Consider the following 18,651-nt stretch of genomic DNA (forward strand, 5'->3'; position numbering starts at 1 on the left):
CGGTATTGTCGTGGAACGGAAAAAGAAGTCACCATGATTTAGCCATGTGCCCTGTGTTTTTATACATTAGTGCTTCTCAGAGTCGAAGAGCCCACGAGTCACCTGGGTTGGGGGGGCGGGTCTTGTTAAAATGCAGATTCTGATTTAGCAGTTCTGGGCAAATCCTGAGACTCTGCATTTCCACTCAGCTCCTGAGTGATGCCGATGGCTTTGGGACCATTCTCGAGGGATCAAGACAGTACCTCATTTGAAGTGCCCACGAACCCTGGGGCAGCACAATGCCTGGTCCATGGCGAGCCATCCATAGACCCCGGCTCCCATCGCTCTGGGCCTCAGCCTCCTCATCTGCAAGATGGGGACACTGGTTCTCCCTGCACATGGAAAGCTCAAGGACCTTTCCCACATTGGCCAGTCCTTTGGTTTCCTGGGCCCCTAACAAGTTCCATTTTAAGTTGCCCCCTGGAGATTTCCCTGGACAGCCAGGGTGATCTGTCCTGCCCAGAAGTTTTCTGAGGAAAAGTCAGTTTCCCTACAGTTTCCTTTGGGGACTGAGATGGTTGGGAAAGAGGGTGGTACCCCAAGACATGAAACCTGGGGGTTAGGAAGTCCTCATTGCTTAGATCGAGGAGGAATCCTGGCTGCAACAAGGGTTTACGCAGCCCCTCCCAGCCAGCCTTTCCGTGACCCCCTTCCTTAAGTGGGGAGAGAGGCGATGGGTTGACAGACTTCTGCCGGCCAGCTTCCCGTCCTCTCTGGACTGCCCCGCACGGATGACTCATAGTCTCACGCTGCTTTTCATTCCGCGCGGTCCTTCCTCGCGCGTTACCTCATCGGCTCCTCCTGCAAACCCCTGCATCCAGATAGGCAGAGAAGCATCCCGATCTGGATAAGGACAGTGGCTTCCCCAAGGTCACAGGGACAAGAGCGGGAGCTGCTACTTCTCTGTGGAGTTTGGTGCCTCTTCTACTGGGAGGCTTCCTGAGAAAGTGGGGGGACCAGCCATTTGAGGAAGGTGGGCCTGCTTGTGGGATGGCAATAGTCCTGGGACAGCCAGCTGGGGCTGAGCCCAAATCCTGACCTGGTGTGTTACTGGCTTTGAGGCCCAAGGGGCGGAACCGCCATTCCCATTTCACAGATGAGCAAACTGAGTCTCAGAGAATGAACATAACTCGTCCTGTGGATGGGCTAGTACTTGTCAAGGTGAGGATTACATACAGTGGACGGGGGCCCTGGGGAAGCCGCATCAGGGGTCCTCACCCTGGAAGGGCTGGGCTTCCAGGTTGCCATAGGTGAGAGAGGCAGTCAGACCCAGAGCGTAACCACTGACAAAGGACGTGACGTCAGAGGCGGTGAGGGGCAGGGCTGCCCCTGTGATCTGGTTCAGCAGACCTGGCATCCCGCTGGCTACTCAGTCTTTAGGGCCTGAAAGAGACAGGAAGGGCGGGAAGTGGGGAGAGGTCCCCCCATCCCTCTCCAGCCCAGGTCTCCCCTTCCGTCCCCACAGGCGGCCAGCATTCTCCCAGTTCTCCCCACCCCCTTTGTGGGAGTTATTCCTGCTTGCTCTCAATCATCCTTGAGAGAAGTAGGAATTCTGTTTTTGTCCATTTCACAGCAGAGAAACTGAGGCCCGAAGACAGGGGACCTGTTTGGGTTCACTCAGCGGGAGGGAACAGAGTCAGGGCCAGAGCCCAAGCAGGTTCACGGCCAACCTGGAATTCTCCCCAGTGGACAGTGCTCCTAGAGCTCTGGATGGGAGTCCAGGGACTCGGGCCCTGACCCCATCCCTTTGTCAGTCTCTTAATCCCTGAGCTGTGGCTGCTTCTTCAGCAGAATGAGGGAATGGGGCTAGCTCACCACATCCCTCCTTCTCTGAGGGCATCTAGAATAATCTACCCACCACGTCAGCACGGGTTGTGAGGGGAGTGAGGGTACCCCCAAAAGATACTCAAGTGAAAGGAGCCACCTGATTCCTCCAGGTGTGTGGGTCAAAAGGCTGGGAGTCATCCCTGGCTCCTCTTTTTCACCGCTCGCCCCATACCCAGTCCACAACTAAAGCTCGTGATTTATCTCTGCAAACGCCGGGGCACCCATCCCTTCCCCACCACAGATATGATCGTCTCAGCCGCCACCATGTCTATCTGGATGGAGGTTCCCAATCGACCTCTTAAAGCTACCGTCCCTCCCACTCCCATCCATTCTCTCAGTGGCCAGGCCCCCAGAGAACACAGCCACTGGAGAGTCTCCATCCCCTGCTGCCTGCTCCTGGGGTAGAGACCCAAACCTGGAAGTGCCTGTGAAGTCCGGCCCAGCTGGCTTTTCCTGCGGGTCACCGCATCCTCACACAGGCCTCGTGGCTCTCCCAGCTTCCAGTCCATTCCTCAAACGTGTCCTGTGATCTCCCGCCTTTGTCCCACCATTCACCCCCAAAAGGCTCACCCCTCAACCTACTTTCAAACTAGTGACTAGTAACCTCCTTGTTGTCCTTCAATGTCAACCGAGGGTCACCCCGATGGAAGCCACACCACCCTCTCCCCTACTGGGCCCAGTGTCCTCTCCCTCCACAGCCCTCAGAGCTCCTCCATCCCTTTGTAAGGATGTTGTGTGTTGTGCTAGATTATTTTGCACAACCATAATTAAACCGTCATCCTGTTTGCAGCCTGTGCTCCTGGAGGGATGGGCTGGGTCTCTCCTCGCTCCCTGTCCTATCCTCGGTGCTGATTAAATGAATACGGGAATGAATGACTGGACTTCTCAGGGCAGGGATGTGTCCACTGTCTCTTGGGGTCCCAAGACCCTCCCTGGGTCATCACTGTGCTTGAAGGGTGCACTGGGAATGGGAAGCGAAGTCAAAGGGTGGGGAATACAAATTTGAGGTCAGACTTGCTCCAAGTCCCCCCGGCCCCCACCCGTGGAGCTGAGTTGGGCCAAGCTTCTGCTGCTTTTGTTTGCAAGGCTGTTCGATGTGTGCTTATTACTCTGCCTTTTCTCAAAGAAGGGAACTCATCCCCTTCAGGTCCTCCTCAGGTCCCCGATAGGATCCTCTGGTGCTCCCGCGCTCTCTGTCTGGCAGCAACGTCTTTTTAATTATGGTCTCCCTCGGGGGCTCGAGACGGCTCTCAGCCCTGCCTTATCTGGGCAGGCTGACTGACAGCAGGAGGCAGATAAGGAGCTAGGAGGGGGCCACTGTATCCCCAGCTGCCTTCTCTCAGGAGCGTTCTGTCCCGGTGGTGGCCCAGCAAAGCCCGCCTTCTCCCAGGGGACAGAACAAGATGGCGGAGTTCATTTCCTCAGCCACGCCTGCTGCCACACACCCTCCCCCCCCACCCCTCCTCCTCAGCCTGGGTCACCCCTGGTCGGAATGCTAACCAAAGAATGCAGCTTCAGGGAACCAGCGCCCAGCTGTGTGGGGAAACTCGGCCTTCAGCTTCAGTCCATCCCAGGATGGAGTCCATCCCAGGAAGACGTCCCTGGGGCATCTTCCCACACTGTCCCTGGAGCCCACACCTAGAGCACCTTGCCCAGGAGGTGGGGGAGGGTGTGGGCTCACCTGGGAAGTGGGGCTTACATGAATGAAGTTGGTAACAGAGACTCACTCAGAATCGACCTTTTAACAGTATCAATACCTTCCCTTCTTGGGAAGAGGAAACTTGAAATTCTTTGGGCCCTAAACAATGCACATTTTCCCCCAATTCATCCACACTGATAAAGACTTACTGTATTCTAAGCCCTGAATTAACCACTGGGGGTAGGAGGGTAAGACGCAACTCTGACCTCAAGAACCTTACAACCAATCTAGCGGCAGAGGAAGGAGAGTAGGGGGAGGCCTAGTAATGACAGCTGGGATCTATTGATTAGGAAACACCCCAGTTGTAGGAGGTTCTCGGGGTGACTGTTGAAACCAAGACTGTCCTGGATGGTAAATCTCCAGCGATTTACTGTCCTGTAAATCTCCAGCGATCCGTGTCCTTTGGGGAGGCCTCTCTGGAGCCAGACAAGCCCAGACGTGAGTCCCAGTGCATAGCTGGCTGCTTCGCTCCCCAACGTGGGGACGTGTTAGTCCCCTCATGCCAGCTCCCTCATCGGCAAGACTGGGTAAGCAGAGGGGCCACTGCCTGCCACCTCACCAGCACTGTGAAGATCACAGTGAATAATGTATAGAAAGTACCCAGTCCGGTGCCTGGCACACACTAGGTGCTCAATATTTACACAGTGAAATGAATGAATGAATGAATGAATGAATGATAATGCCAGGCCGGCAGTTTCTGTGTTCCTCATTTGCCCGGCTGAGAGAGAGACGTCCTCTGACCACCAGGCCCAGGACGGCTCTTCAGGGAAGAAACTGATATTCAATCCATTAGGCTTCCATCTCATTTTTATGTCAAGGCCTCAAATACACCATCACTGGCAACACCAGGGTCCCAGCTTCTTCTACCAGACGGTCTGTCTACAGGGGACGCCATGATTCTGTGTCCCTGGGCCAGACTCTGACCACTCGCCCCGCCCTGAGCCTCCCACTGTGCCTTCTGTGAACACCACACTGGAGCCACCGGACACCCTGTATCCTGGGTCTCTCCTGGGGTTCCCTCTGAGTCCTTGTCCTAGGACCTGCTTCCCCTGCAGCCCTAGACAGGAAGGGCTGCTGAATCCTTGTCACCCCTGAGTCAGGAGTTGGGACAGATGCCCTCCTTGGTCTTAGCTGCGGCTCCAAGATCACCACTTTTAATCTGCTTATAAAACCCATTCTCCATGGTGGGGACTGGGGGGAGGGAGGGGGCTGATGCCCTTTGGCTAGGCACCCCCCACCATTGCTTGTCATTCCCAAGGTTTTGGTTACACCCTCCTCATAGCAAACACTTGGCCTCTGACTCCTGTCCTCCTCTGCTCCCCAAGCCCTGCCATGAACCTGGTAACTTCATAGTGATGGTGTGTCCAACTCCCTGTGCTTTTATCCCTTGCCCTCCAAAATCTTTGCTCCCACTCCAGCTCAGCTTGCCACTTCCACTCCCACGCCGTGAGCTTGGGACGCCACCCCTGAGCGCTCCATCTCTGAAACCACTCTCTCGGTCACATAGGTCGCTCTAAAAATCACAACTCCCAGCACTTCTGAGCCCTCTTTCCTTGATTTCTCCTACACACTTGTCACCATCTGGCGTGTTGTGTATGCTGGTTTGACGTGTCTTCCCAGCTCTCTAGAGCATCATCCCCAACGAGGGCACGGGGACGGCTTCAGTTCCTCCACTGCTTAACCCTGATACCAAGAGAATAACGCCTGGCTCTAGTAGATGCTCAATAAATACTTGTGTTTGAATGAATGAAACGTCGCTCCACAGGCTTCATCTATAAAGTCTGGCAACAGCCTTCCAGGGTAGGTACTCCTAGCATCCCTGTTTTATAGATGAAAACACCAAGCTCAGGGAGGTGAGGTAGACTGTCCAAGGTCACACAGCCAGTAGGTAACAGGGCTGGGAGCTGGTCCCAAGCAGAAGGACCACAGAGCCCGAGTGCTCACTTTGCTGTGCGTCTGTGCAGCCTCCTGCTTAACCTGCCCCCCGAGCTGTGCCGTTTCTGTCCAGGCACTCTCTTGACATCCTCCTCTTCTCTCCATTTCCACCACTGCTGCTTCCCTACTCTGTCCTGGACCATCTCCACCATCTCTGACTTGGTCCTTCAACTTCCAGGCTGCGTCCCTTCCGGTCCCTCTGTCAGCTCAGGCACATGTATGTACTCGCGCGTGCGTGCGTGCACACACACACACACACACACACACACACACACACACACACCCGGCACGCACCAGTCTCCCTTTACCCTGAGTGTCATGGCCCCTCATCGCTTTTCTCTGTTGGAACAGGTTAAACCTTCAGCATGGCATTCTGGGCTCATCCCCATTGGGTCCCCATCTCTGTCCTGTGTCACCTCCTGCCTCGTTCTTCATGGTCACTTTGTTCCAGACACCCTGACCTTGTCACTGTGCCCCAGACAGGGCTCCTTCTCACTCTTGGGGTTTTCCCTGTAAAGATGGTTTCCTCCTTCTCTGCCTTTCAAGGGCCTGTTCAGCCTTCAAGGCCCAGTTTCACAGCCACCTTCTCTCTGAAGCTTCCCTCCCCGTGCGGTACCCGACACCCCAGTCTATCAGGCACACCTTCCTCCGGGGCTTCCACAGCCTCTGAGAACCTGTCTGTCACAACTGTCATCTGAAGCACCGTAACTTCTCATCAGGGTGCTTGGCGACCCCAGGTGCTGCAAGAACGTGGGGTCCCCCCCTGTGCCTGGGTTCCCGCTCCCCCACGGGGCTCAGTTCAGAGGAGGAACTCTAAATGGGGCGCCTACCAGGCTGTAGTGCTTTATAGGCATTCCTAGTGCTCACACCCAACTTCCTTTTATGGGTGGGGGAAATGAGGTGCCAGGGACATCTGGAAATGTGCTGGTTAGTGGTCAGGCTCGGTGGGATAGGAAGCAGACTCCCCCCAGCCAGCACCTGCCTTTCCCCTTCTCCAGCTCCTTCCCAGTCCAGGAAAGGCTGGTGAAGGAGGGAGGATGAAGAGGAGGGAGCACCAGGAGCCTGGGGAGCCTGGGCTGCAGGACATGGGGCTTCCCCTGGCAGGGATGCCCTTGAGCTGCTGCTCTGATTCTGAGCACATGAGCTCACCCAGCTCCTGCACACAACCATCCCCTCCCCGCAGCCGCCAGCCCCAGAAGATGTCTCTGGGCAGGCTGTGGTCTGGGCCCCAGTTATTCTGGGATAGCCTGGGATGCAGGACTCTAGGCTGAGAACAGACTGGACCAATGGGAGCCCACAGCAGGCTTGGTTTAGATGCAATGTGGGGCCATGTCCAGGGAAAGGAGCTGGGAGAAGAGAGAGTGGGAACCCTGCTTGTCCTCTGTCATCACAACAGGCTGGTGAATGCATGCATCAGGGTCCTGGGTTCAAGGAGAGGGCCCTCCTGCCTGCTTGCCAGAAGGGGATTGGAGAGGTGGGAAATTTGCTAGTGGCTGGCAGCCAGGCCCCAGGATCTGGAGCCCTGCCTGGGTGAGAGTCCTAGACCACCACTTCCTGGTGGCTACTCAGCTGGGCTCTGCCACCTCCATATTGTGTGACCTTGAGCAAAGTACTTAACCTCTTTGTGCCTTAGCTTTTGCATCTGTAAAGTGGGACCACAATAGTGCCCACCTCCTTAGAAGCATAAAGGACAGAATGCTTGCAAGTGAGTGGATAGGAAGTTAGTGGGTCCTGGATGGGCCTGGAGGCTTCTCTTCCGTGTCTTTTCCTATAGACCCTCCCTGTAGGGGCCCCCTCTTCCTGGGCTGGAGGAGCTTGCACAGGGACCAAGTTCTCACAGCTGGGATCCCTGGGATCCCTGGGAAGCTGAGAAGGTCCCCACCCAAGAGCCCACCTCAGTAAAGCCTCTGATTCGGGCCTTGCTGCTGAAATGAGCCCTGTCCCCTCTCCTCTCCAGTTCCAGTTTGTCCCAGGGACATCACGACAACCTTCCTTTCCCCACCTGGGAAGCCATTCTGGAGACCTGTCCCCCAACCCCTCCCCCGGCCAGATGCCCCCAGACTGTGTCCAAGGGGCCGGGGCTCCCCAGCTCAGTGGTCTCGGCCAGGCCCAGGCCAGACATAGACTGTGAGCCCACCGCATTTCAGGCCTTGCCCCCTGCCCACTCACCTTGGGCTGGGGGTCCTCATCCTTTTCCTTGTCACCGAGCTGTTTAGAAAGTCCATACTTTCATGCTGCCACTGGGAACCTGGGCTTCAAGGACCATCCCCCACACAGAGCAGAACCAGTGCTCCCTGCAAATTTGGGGCAGAGTCGATGGGTTCTCAGGCCTGGCTGATTGTCCCAAGCTTCTAGAATTCTGAGGTTCTCACATTCTGGTCTCCTTCTCTCCACCTGCCCACCCCGTTGGGCCCACATCCATGCTTCCGAACCAGCCCTGCCCCTGCCCCATCTACCCCACGCTCCAACCTGTCACGACAACTTGCTTTGCTCTTAAATAAGCCTGATTTTCCTGTTTCCACATCTCTTCTGGTGTTACTGGCTCTGCCAGGAAGGCCATCTCCGCCCCAACCTTGCCCTCCCGGGGAGCACTCACCCATCCTTTCACACCCAGCTCAAATGCCACCCCACCTCCGTGAACTTTCCACCCACTCTCTCATCGGCCATGTGTTCTCCACTCAGTGCATACGGATGGGGGCCGCCCATGTACCAGAACTCGCCAGGGCCCCAGAGGCGAGCACAATGGACAAGAACTCTGCCCTGAGGCCCTGGGTCCTGTCCCCTTGTGTCCCATCAGCTCCCAGCGCTCAAGGCCAGGACTGTCCCCCTCACTGTCTGGCCCATAGTCGGGGCTCACCAATGACCCAAATGGATGCTGGCCGGTGCTCCATTTGTCCAGTGATTGAACGAGTGAGGGAATGAATTAATAAATGAACAGGATGGACGGTATCGTGGGTGGGGACAGGCCTTGGCTATGGGTTCCTTTAAAGCAGCTAACAGTGTGAGAAATCTCTTGATTTCAGCCGAAAGCCTGTAGGAGTCCATCCCAGGGACAGACGTAGTCTTCTTCTGGGTGGGGGGTTGGGAGATAATCAGGCCAGAAGATGCCCAGGACGCTCAGTGCTTGGTGTGCTGGCACTGCCGAGAGAGACCTGGAGTCTGGCCAGTCCGGATGTCCTCTCTGCCAGCCTGGCGGGTGGCTGAGGTCCAAGCCTCCCACGGTGGCAGAAGTTTCCAGTTAAGAAGCCTGCTCTAGGAGGGAGAAGAGGCACAACCACACCGAAAAGTGCGCGTCCTCCAAGCCCTCCGTGAGGGCCGTCGGGCTTCTGAAGACAGTCTCCGTTGTCCACCATCGAGAAGGTGGTGTGAGTCCTCGCGGGCGGCTCTGGCTGCCAGGTGCACAGATGCCTGTTTCCAGGGGACCCCGTGAGGGCCCGGCGTTGGGGTCTCTGCCCACGGAGAATCATTCAGAAATGAGCTACCCCATCGCTGGGAAAATTGCACTCCATTGACACAAAGGCAGTTTGCGCCCATCTTTCTGGGGCCAAATGTGCAAGGTGAGCCCCCTGCGCGGATCCACCAGCGTCCCCGCAGCCCCAGGAAAGGCACTAAATGGTCGTCTGTGGCTTCAGCCTTGTCCATGCCTCCCTGGCACTGAGGAGTTCCCGGGAGGACGGCCCCCAGGGAAGGGCTGTTTTCGAATCCACCCCTCCCTCCGTAGTCCTTTGCCTTCTAGAACTGATTTCTTGCACAGGGGGGTTCCTAGGAAATTGACGTGACACCCTTGAACCGTGCCTTCCTCAAACGCATGGAAGGGATGCAGTGACAGGCTAGGGAGCTAGCTGCTGCTTCGGGAAACCGCCTTTGCTCTTTCTTGACAATTTTCTTGCAGCAACTTCTTTGTAACTCAGTTTCGCCCTCTGTTTAAGGAGCACGTAGAGGGGGAGTCTAGTCCCCCAGGCTTTTGCAAGGACTGCAAGTGAGACACCGCATCTAGAGGACTTGCTGACCCCAGGGCCGCCTCCTAGATACATGTTGGCGGGACTTTCACTTCCTTTCCTCTCTGGGAGTTCTTCCTGGTCTTGCTCTCCCACCAACTCAGGCTGCATCTGGGCACCTGTGTTTCTGGCATTTCCCCATGGTTGTCGTGGCCACTCATGGCCCCCACACCTGCCATCCAGCCACCCCAGGGACCCCCTCTCCTACAGCACCCAGCCTGGGTATAGGAGAAGCGTAGATTCATTGTCTTAACTCTCTGTGAGGTCCCAGGTTGGTTTGTGCCACGCTGCGAGGAGACTCCCCCGTACATGCTGTTCCCTCGGATGGCAGAGACAGGCTGCGTGGGACAGTGCAAAGGCGCTGGACAAAGAGACAAATTGCCCGGGCCCGAGGGCCAGCTCTGCCGACCACTCTGTGTGGGCTGCCACCGGGGACCCTTCTGTCACACACTCTGGCGGTGCCCATGGCTTGGTCCTGCACTCAGGGCGCCTGGTGGGATGCAGATTGGGTGGGGTGCTGGCTTAGTGTCTGTCCTTGCCTACCCCATCCCCAGGGGAAGAGACCCAAACTGTCTCATTCCTTGTTATGTTCCCCAGCGCACAGGGAGTGGCTGAAAGAGCTCTTTAAAAGTACGAACAGCCAGAGGTGCCTGGGGTTAAGCATCCGACTCTTGATTTCGGATCAGATCATGATCTCAGGGTGACGAGTTCAAGCCCTGCGTCAAGCTCCAAGCTCAACATGGAGTCTGCTTGAGAGTCTCTCCTTCTGCCGCTCTCCCCACTCGCTCTCTCTAAAAATCCATAAATAAATGAAATCTAAAATAAATAGAAAAATAAAAGTAACACCAGCCAACGCATGTTAAGCAATTAGTATCTGCTAGGCCTTAGCCCCAGGAACTCTCAGGACAGCCCTATGAAGAGGAGGCAGGTCTGTTATCCCCATTTTGCTGATGAAGAAACTGAGGCCCAGAGAGTTTACATCTCTTACTCAAGGTGATACCCTCCTAAGTAATGGAGCTAGAATTTGGACTCTGGCTTCAGAGATCATCTGTTAACCACAAGGCCTCTTTGTACTTAATGCCGTGACCTGGTGAGGGTCACCTCCCAACACTGACCCAGTCTTGGCATCTTTATCTAACATGAAGAGAGGGGCCTGGAGAATTTAATCTTCTCTCCTCTCTCCCAAGTTGAAAGTCCAGGGTCCACCCAGAAGAAATCGAGTGCTCCCAACTGCTCTAAGGGAACAGATGTGCACGGGTTCCCCATCTTTTTTTTTTTTTTAAGATTTATTTATTTATTTGAGAGAGAGAGGGCATGAGCGTGGGGAGGGGCAGAGGGAGAGGTAGAATCCCCAGTAGACTCTTGGCTGAATGCAGAGCCTGAATAGGGGCTCGATCCCATGACCCTAAGATCATGACATGAGCCAAAATCAAGAGTAAGATGCTTACTTGACTGAACCACCCAAGTGCCCTGTACGGGTTCCCCATTTTAAGGTTCCTATTTTAAGGGGGCCCATGTGTGACTTTCATGCTCCATTCAGAGGCGTCACTGTTTCTGGAGTTCCCCAGGGGATTAACTCACTTAAGCCCCCGACCCCGCAAAGGCCTTATGAAGCAGATCCTCTTCACTTTATAGCAGAGGAAACCAAGGCCCAGAGAGGTTAAATAAAGGTCACACAGCAAGCTGGTGGTACAGTTAGGGTTTGAACCCCAGCGGTCTGGCTCTAGAATGTATTCTGTTAACTGGGTCCTTCTGCTGCCTCCTTGTCAGATCCAGGTGCCAAGAGCCCGTCCGGGCACCCGAGAGCCTGCTTGCTCTTATTCAGAGGGGCCATCCCTGGCATCAGCTGGGACAAAAGCTCCAGGTTCCACAGCACACTGGCTCCCACCCTCTGATGTTCCTTCCCGGGCTTCCAGCAGCAGGGGTGGCTCTACATCCCGTCCTCCTCCTACCCATCCGGCATATTTGAAGCAACTCCTGCTGGGAAATCAGCTGAGCCGAAAGGCAAACAGAACATTGTGGACACACAGAGAGGCGTCCACATGGGTCTCAGGGGGTCCCAGTGCAGGAGAAACTCAGAAGAGCTTTGCAGGCTCCCTTTTCCCAGGAGGACTCCAGCTGCTGGGGAGCTGGCTGAAGGTTAGCAGGGAACCTGGGGAAGGCGTGGAAGGAGCTGGGTCCAGGAGACAGAGTCCCCACTGCCAACCAGGCTTAAGGAGATAGGATTCAGAGGCTCCCGACACTTAAAACAAACTGTCGTCGTTGACTCAGGCACTGCGCTAAGTGGTTTACGTGGATTAGCACACGGATTCCTCCTCGTGAGTTTACAGCGCTTCTTTTTTCATTCGTTCTTCTTCTTCTTTTTTTTTTTTTTTCTAGAGATGATCTGGGTATACATAAGACAGGTTAAGAAACTGGCCCAAGGTCACAAAGCTAGTCCATGGGAGGTGTGGGGCTAGAAGTCCGGCAGTCTCCTTCTGGGGCCTCTGCACCTGTCCTTGAGCCAGTGTAGAAGCCATGACAATAGCCCCCATGCTCAGAAGCAAGATACAAGCCTGCTCTTAGAATTCAAGATACAAAGTGGGGTGGGCCGCAACAGAGACTAGAAGACAACCAGATGGGGAGAAGAAGGCAGAGAGAGGAGGCCGGGAGCAGGGTCCCTCTGGTCAGCCAGCCTGAGGGTCCAGAGCTCAGGCTCCAGAGTCCCAGCATTTAGGTTGGAAGCCAGACTCTGGTACCTCTGAGTGACCAGAGCAAGTCAACTTTACCTCTCTGAGCCTCAGTTTTCTGATCTGTAAAATGGACACAGTAACAGGCCTGCTTTGGGCATCGTCATGACGCGGTGGAACAATCGGTGCCTGGCCCGGAGTCAGGGCTGATCGTATCTATACAGGCGTGTACAACTCAGCCGAGGTGGTCAGCGGCGACTCAAAGCAGTGTGAATGATGGAGGGTTGGCTTTCGAAGGTGAACAGGCAGCTCTGGCCTGTGTGGGGGAGATGGACGGAGGGGCAAACCTGGTCAAGGTCAGAACCCCCGACAGGCTCTCGAGAAACCTCTTAAAAAAAAACTTCAAGATTCAAAGAATCTTGAAAATGATGGAATTTAAAGTAGTGAGGGGGTTCTAGTCTCTGACCAACTGACCCTTCCGCCTCGACCACAGTGCCATGAAAGTATGAATAATGAGTGTCCCTGCCTCATATGGAGCGATTTATAACAAGTATCTGTGAATTAACCAGAGCTCTGTGACTTGGGGCAAAATAACGATTATTATAACCGTTTTGAGGATCGGGAACTGAGGCTCAGTGGCAGAGGGACCCAGAAGAATTGGAGCTCCTATAGCAGAGTGGTCTCCGTGCTATGGGCTGAAGGTCTGTGTCTCCATGAATTCCTATGTGTCTGCACTAGTCCCCACCGTGATGGTATTTGCAGATGGCCTTTGGGAGACAATCAGATGTAGCTAAAATCATGAAGGTGGAACCCCAACATGGGCTTATAAGAAGAGAACACGAAGCCAGAGCTCTCCCTCTCCCCACCCTGTAAGGACACAGCAAGAAGGTGCCCAGCACCTGCAAACCAGGAAGAGGACTGTCACCAGGAAGCCCACCATGCCTGCGCCCTGATCTCAGACTTCTGGCCTGCAGAACTGTGAAAGGCAAGTTTCTGTTTGAACTACCCATTCTAGGGTATTCTTAGGACAGCAGGCCAAGCTAGATAAGACACTATGAAGACTCTCCAGTCGCCTTGCTAAGGCTGGGCTTGAGGATGACTGGAGATGACTCCGCTGGCCACAAGGTATTCAGCAGCTGGGATTGGGGGCCAAGATGACTGATGGGATTCAACGCAAGGTAAACCTTCCTCTTCCCCCCATTTTCTATTTGCATCATCATAAAGACTATCATGTCTCTGTCTTGAAGAAGCCCACATGCGATCCTCACTCTGTTGGGCAGTCCTTTCCGATTCTCCTCCTCTGGGCACTTGTAGACTGTCCTCTGGAGAGGACCAGAGGGTATGGCTGTGTGTCTTGCTTTGGCCAATGAACTGAGAGGAAGTGAGGTGACACTTCTAGGAGGAAGCTTTCCAAGCTGGTGCGTACTTAGCCGTGTCATGTTCCCTGCCGCTGTGATTGTGGGGACAAGTGTCCATAAGGAGCCTCTGTTATCCTGGACCTAAGAGTGACTGTGTTATGTGACAACATGCATGACCCACTTTGGGTGTGTGGCAGGAGCAAGAAGGAAAAGGTTGCTGCTTTTTCCTGCAGCACAATCTGATCTAACTTGGCTAGTAGAACCATGACTGTTTGGGTATCTGAGCACAGATGACGGTCTAGGGACAGAAACCACAATATTAGGAAGGGAGTAAGAGGTGGGGAAGGGAGCTTGGCCAGTGGGTCCACTAGAATACAAATTGTACAACCTTCACAAGATTTCAGTTCCGTTCTGTGATCCTTCACCACTGTGAGTTTGGCTGCTGACATGGCCCCAAACCCAAAGACAGCCTGATGGGTGTAGGTGTTAGTGATGGCCAGGGATGGATGCTGGCATTGAGCAAGGAGAGATGTTCAGTCGGGAACTACTTAAGTTGTCAGTATGAATGAAGTGGTCATTCAGAATGGTCAGTCATTAAGTGGTCATTGAGTGGTCAGTCAGAATGAAGAACTTTCATTAACGTTCTTCTGTTAGGGTGACTTTCTTTAAACCTACAATCTCATATCTGTGGGGTCTCAGATAATGATTACTGGGACCACTGGATGGGATCTGAACAAAGAACAGGGAAGATACATGTCCAACCAGGTGGACCCACCCCCTGACCTCCAAACATTCTCACCTATGGCTCCTTTCTAGGCTGTACTGGGAGCATCCACTCCAGCTGTCCGTCCTGACCCTGGGTCCTTCCCTGTCTCCAGAATGGCACCTATGGAAGGAACTGCCTCGTGTCCTGGGCCCAGCAGTGTGATCCCTGGTGTGGCTCTAAGAAGAGGGAGAAGACCTTTGTACTGGGATCGCCTGGAATTTAGGAACATTCACAGTGCAAAATCTAGCACAGAGTTTCACACTGAGGACCGGGATCCTCCCAGATCCCGGTAACTATTCAAGGGGTGAAATTTAAATGCTTGGGTTCGTCAGTTTGTCTTCCTGGGGTCGCCACCTGACCAGTGCTTCCTTGCTTCAGGGTTGCCAGTAGTTTTGGCTGAAGCCTGACTCCTTCGTGTCAAATTCAGCCTCCCTGATGGTCACCTGTCTATCCACTTCTGCTGCCTGATCCCATAGCTCTCCTTTCCCCTTAACTCTGTGCTCCTGGCAAAGCAGACCCCCGTGAGCCCCCAGATCCATGTCCTTGTTCATATGCTTCCCTCCACCAAGAGACCATTGTCTCATCTACCAGTTTCTAAGCCTCCTGGCCTTCTGGGCCCTTCCAGGTCCTGCCTCCTCCTTGAAGACTTTCCTGATCCCTTTATCTGGTATGAGGCTCCATCTCCCAACCCCCCTGAGCCATATCCTGCCATAATCATCCCCCTCCATGATGGTTCTAACATCTTCAAGAGGATGGCCGGGAGACCTTCTCATTCCTCTTCTCTCCCAGCACCAGGCCCATAACATGTGCTCGGGAACATCCCTTGCTTCATTTCCGGTGCAATGGCTCTGTCATTTGCTAGGTGACCTCAAACATAGTGCTTGGAGGTCTCCAAGACTCAGTTTCATCAGCTATAATGTAGGGATTAAATAAAATACCAGGGGTAAGGTCCTTGGCAAGGGGACAACGCAGGGCAGGGAAGACACGAGGTACTGGTCCTTCTCTCCGGCTGCCCCTTCTCTGTCTCTTTTGCAGATTCATCCCCCTATGAGGCAAGTGACTGGGCATGGAGACAAACATTCCTCCAGGGCCCACCTCAGGCCTTCTGTGCTGTCCCAAAGCAGTGGACCCCGGCCCCGCTGCAATGTATGAACAGCCAACTCCTAAGTGTGTCTCCCCAGCCTGGACTCATCCCTGTGCCTCAGGTCCAGAGAAACTGCATTGCTTCCTCCGCTTGGCTCAAGGAGATGTCAAGCACCCGTCTCCTGGGCACTATTTTACATAATCTTGGCTAGTTGATTAGTCTTGGTCTCCCTCCTGGAGACTGCAAACTCCTTGAGGACAGGGACCCAGTACTCAGTACAGAACCTGGCATAAAGTGAGCATCAACTACCCAGATGATTGGCGTGCTTTCCCCTCTTTCCACCCTACCTTGTCTGTCCATTCAGACTGGCCTATCTGATGCCCATGGACAAAGCCCTCTTGCCCCTCCCCACCTGTAGGCATGCCTCCGGTCTGTATGAACCCTCCCCTGCCCCTTTCTGTCCATTCATACTGCCACATCCCCGCTGATTGCTGCCTCCAAGTCCCCATTCCAATACCACCTTCTCCAGGAAGCCTTCTTAGCCCCACACTGAGCACCCATGATCCCAACCCCTTCTCCCAGAAGGCTTCCTGTGTCAGCCATGCTGCTGGGTGAGCCCCCCTCCCCCCAGAGCACTGGTTAGGGTTTTCGTGATGGAGTCCCCAGTGGTCACATTCTCTTAAAGGAGGTTTTAACGAGAGGATGTGTTCATCCCTGCTGACCTAGAGCCACACTTTGCTCCTTGAGCCCACTGAGCAGTTCCCAATGCCCACAGAGAAGTCTGTTGATTTTTTGTTTATGGTGACCCTCTACTTGGCATTGCCACACTGGGGACACTAGGGAGGCCATGAGAAATCTAGGCTGGTTTGGCCTTTGATTACCCTGGCCATGTAAGTGGAGGGACTCTCAAAAAGATGCACTCACCCAGCAGAAAAGACAGCTTGAACCCCAAGGTCAGGGTCCTGAAGGAGTGGCTGACCTAGAGCCTCTGGCTGGGATTATTTCACGTCCTCAGTCCTCCAGGGCTGCCTCCTTTCCCTGTGGAGCCGGCCTCCTGCAGAACCATAGACAGCATCATTTGCTGGTGAAGGAGAAGCCAGGGGACCCGTGCAGGTGTCCACTCAGAGCGATGTATGGTTAGGGACACCAACAGGCACAGAAATTCTCCTTCTTTCTTTCCTCTGGCTCAGGACAACTTTACTAACAGACTGTTCCACCGCCCAGCAAAACAACAGTCAATGGCTGGGATCTCTACTAAGAGCTTAGTCTGGCCTGGATTTAGGGTTGGTCCTTGCACTATTTTCTGCAAGGTCACAGACCCCTAGTTACCCACCCTTCCGGCTGGGAACCTTGGGTTGTCTCACATCCAAAAAGCAGTGGGGTGTGCAGTCCACCCATCAGAACACAGAGCCCGTCTCACCTCGGACCCCGGATGGCCAGCTACAGGAGGGCCGGAGGGAAAAGGGCAGCCTTCCTGGAGGGCAATGCTAACCGAAGTCGAGTGAGGCCCCAGGGACCCTACCCAGAAACCTCTGGGTGAGGTTTAATCCACAATTATCTGTGCACGTGCATGTGTGCAGGTGCGTCACACACACATACGCCCCATGCTCTTAAAACCCCGCAGGCACTGTGCATCCCACAGAAGTGCCACACAAGTGCCCCGAGACACATGAACACACTTATACATGCGATGTGCCCCCCGTTACCAACTCATGGAGCTCACTCCATATGTATCCCTACCCTCCAGGGACACACTCCTGCACACACATGCCCTATACGCTTCTCAACTCACATCCTATATACCACATATACACGTGCTCAGCCCCCTCCAAGCCCAGCTAACCAAGGGAGCGCCCTTCACCCCCACACAAGACAGCAGGAGTTCATGGAGTGCCCTCTGAGCCCAGTTCCCTGGGACCTGCCCGGGTTCAGACAAATGAACCCAGGGATTGAGCTTTTATGCCTGCAGAGGAGAGGAAGAATGCTCTGCTTCCTCTAAAGACTTCTAGAAAGAAAGAAAAAGAAAAAAAGCAAAGAAAAGGAAAGAAAGGAAAAAGAAAGAAAGAAAGCTAGAAAGGAAGGAAGAAAGAGTAGGAGCAGAGACACAGGAAAGTGCCTATTGCTCGTGGAGGGGAGTAGAGGAGGGGAAGCTTCTGGCCGCCACCCGGGTGGCCAAACCTCCACCAACCACCCTCCACCAAGCCTCCCTCCACTGCGGTTGCCCGTGCTGGTGCCTTGTGGAGGGAGCGGAGGGAGCATAGCGTCGGAGGGAACTGTTGGGGCTGCGGGAGATGTAATGACAGTGACAGGGCTCCAGCATGGCTTGACATGTTAGCAGACGCCACTGCTGCACTCGGGACCTAGTCCCCCGAACCTGCTGCCTGCCACCTTCCACCACCCACCGCCCACCTCCCACCGCTGGAGGACCCTTCTTAGTCCTGGAGCCCTGCTTACCTGGCAGGAGGTGGGGGACATGTGCCGCACTCAGCCGGTGGCTAGGGGGACAGTCCCATGCCAGGCACCTGGACAGCAGCCGGCACGAACCAGGCAGCCAGGGATGGACAGCCTGCAGACTTCCTGGTAGCCCCAGGGCTCCGGAGGACAAGACACGAGGTGATGGGGACCCAATGATGGTGGAAACAGGTGGCTGGGATGGGGGGTAGGAGGGAGGCAGAGACAGAGAAGAGAAACACAGAGAAGGAGATCAGAGAGAATCACACACAGAAAAGAAGAGAGAAATAGAGAGCTCCAGAGAGAGGGAGAGAGGGGGAAGGAGTGGGGAGAGAGAGAGGGAGGGTGAGAGGGAGAGAGAGAGGGTGAGAGAGAGAGAGTGGATGAGAGAGAGAGAGAGAGAGAGAGAGAGAGAAGATGAGAAATAGAGAGGGAGGGAGGAGGGAGGGTGGGAGGGAGGAGGATTCCAGCAGCAACATGTGGTAGTAGTAATTCTCACTTCTCGTGCTGGAACATCCTGAATCCCATCATTTCTGACCCCCTCCCCAGAGCAAACACACACCGTCTGTCGGCACACAGGCGCTAGTAGAGCCCCCCACCGAATTCGTCCCATTGACACTCCCATGCTCGCCCTCCGGACAGCCCAGCAGCCGGCCCCTCTCCCCCAGCAAGCTGGACCAGCCCTGACCTGCCCCAGAAGCAACACGTGCCTGGGCAAATACTCCCTTTGTCCACAGCCCCCGAGGCTGCCTCCCCCGACACAGACTTGCTGGAGGGGGTGCCCAAGCCCAGTGCCCAGCGCCCTGGCCCCGGGCATGATGGACG

The 18,651-nt window shown here is 54.8% G+C and overlaps 1 protein-coding gene across 4 annotated transcripts in view; it reads right to left on the reverse strand.

The window, feature by feature from the left end:
- The window catches only part of VWA5B1 (von Willebrand factor A domain containing 5B1), a 56,773-nt gene extending 38,696 nt beyond the window's left edge, over window positions 1-18,077 (reverse strand). For 3 of the 4 annotated variants that reach the window (XM_047728686.1, XM_047728685.1, XM_047728683.1), the window contains exons 1-2: window positions 7,670-7,807; window positions 1,258-1,422 (exon numbers count right to left, since the gene is read on the reverse strand). In XM_047728686.1, the coding sequence (XP_047584642.1) occupies window positions 1,258-1,396 (139 nt within the window). In that variant the 5' untranslated portion in view covers window positions 1,397-1,422; window positions 7,670-7,807. Of the gene's footprint in view, window positions 1-1,257; window positions 1,423-7,669; window positions 7,808-17,829 lie in introns of those variants that run through there. The other variant, XM_047728684.1, reaches the window with a different exon arrangement.
- Window positions 18,078-18,651: the final 574 nt, after the last annotated feature.

The sequence above is a fragment of the Lutra lutra genome, chromosome 4, assembly GCF_902655055.1.
Source record: "Lutra lutra chromosome 4, mLutLut1.2, whole genome shotgun sequence".
NCBI lineage: Eukaryota > Metazoa > Chordata > Mammalia > Carnivora > Mustelidae > Lutra > Lutra lutra.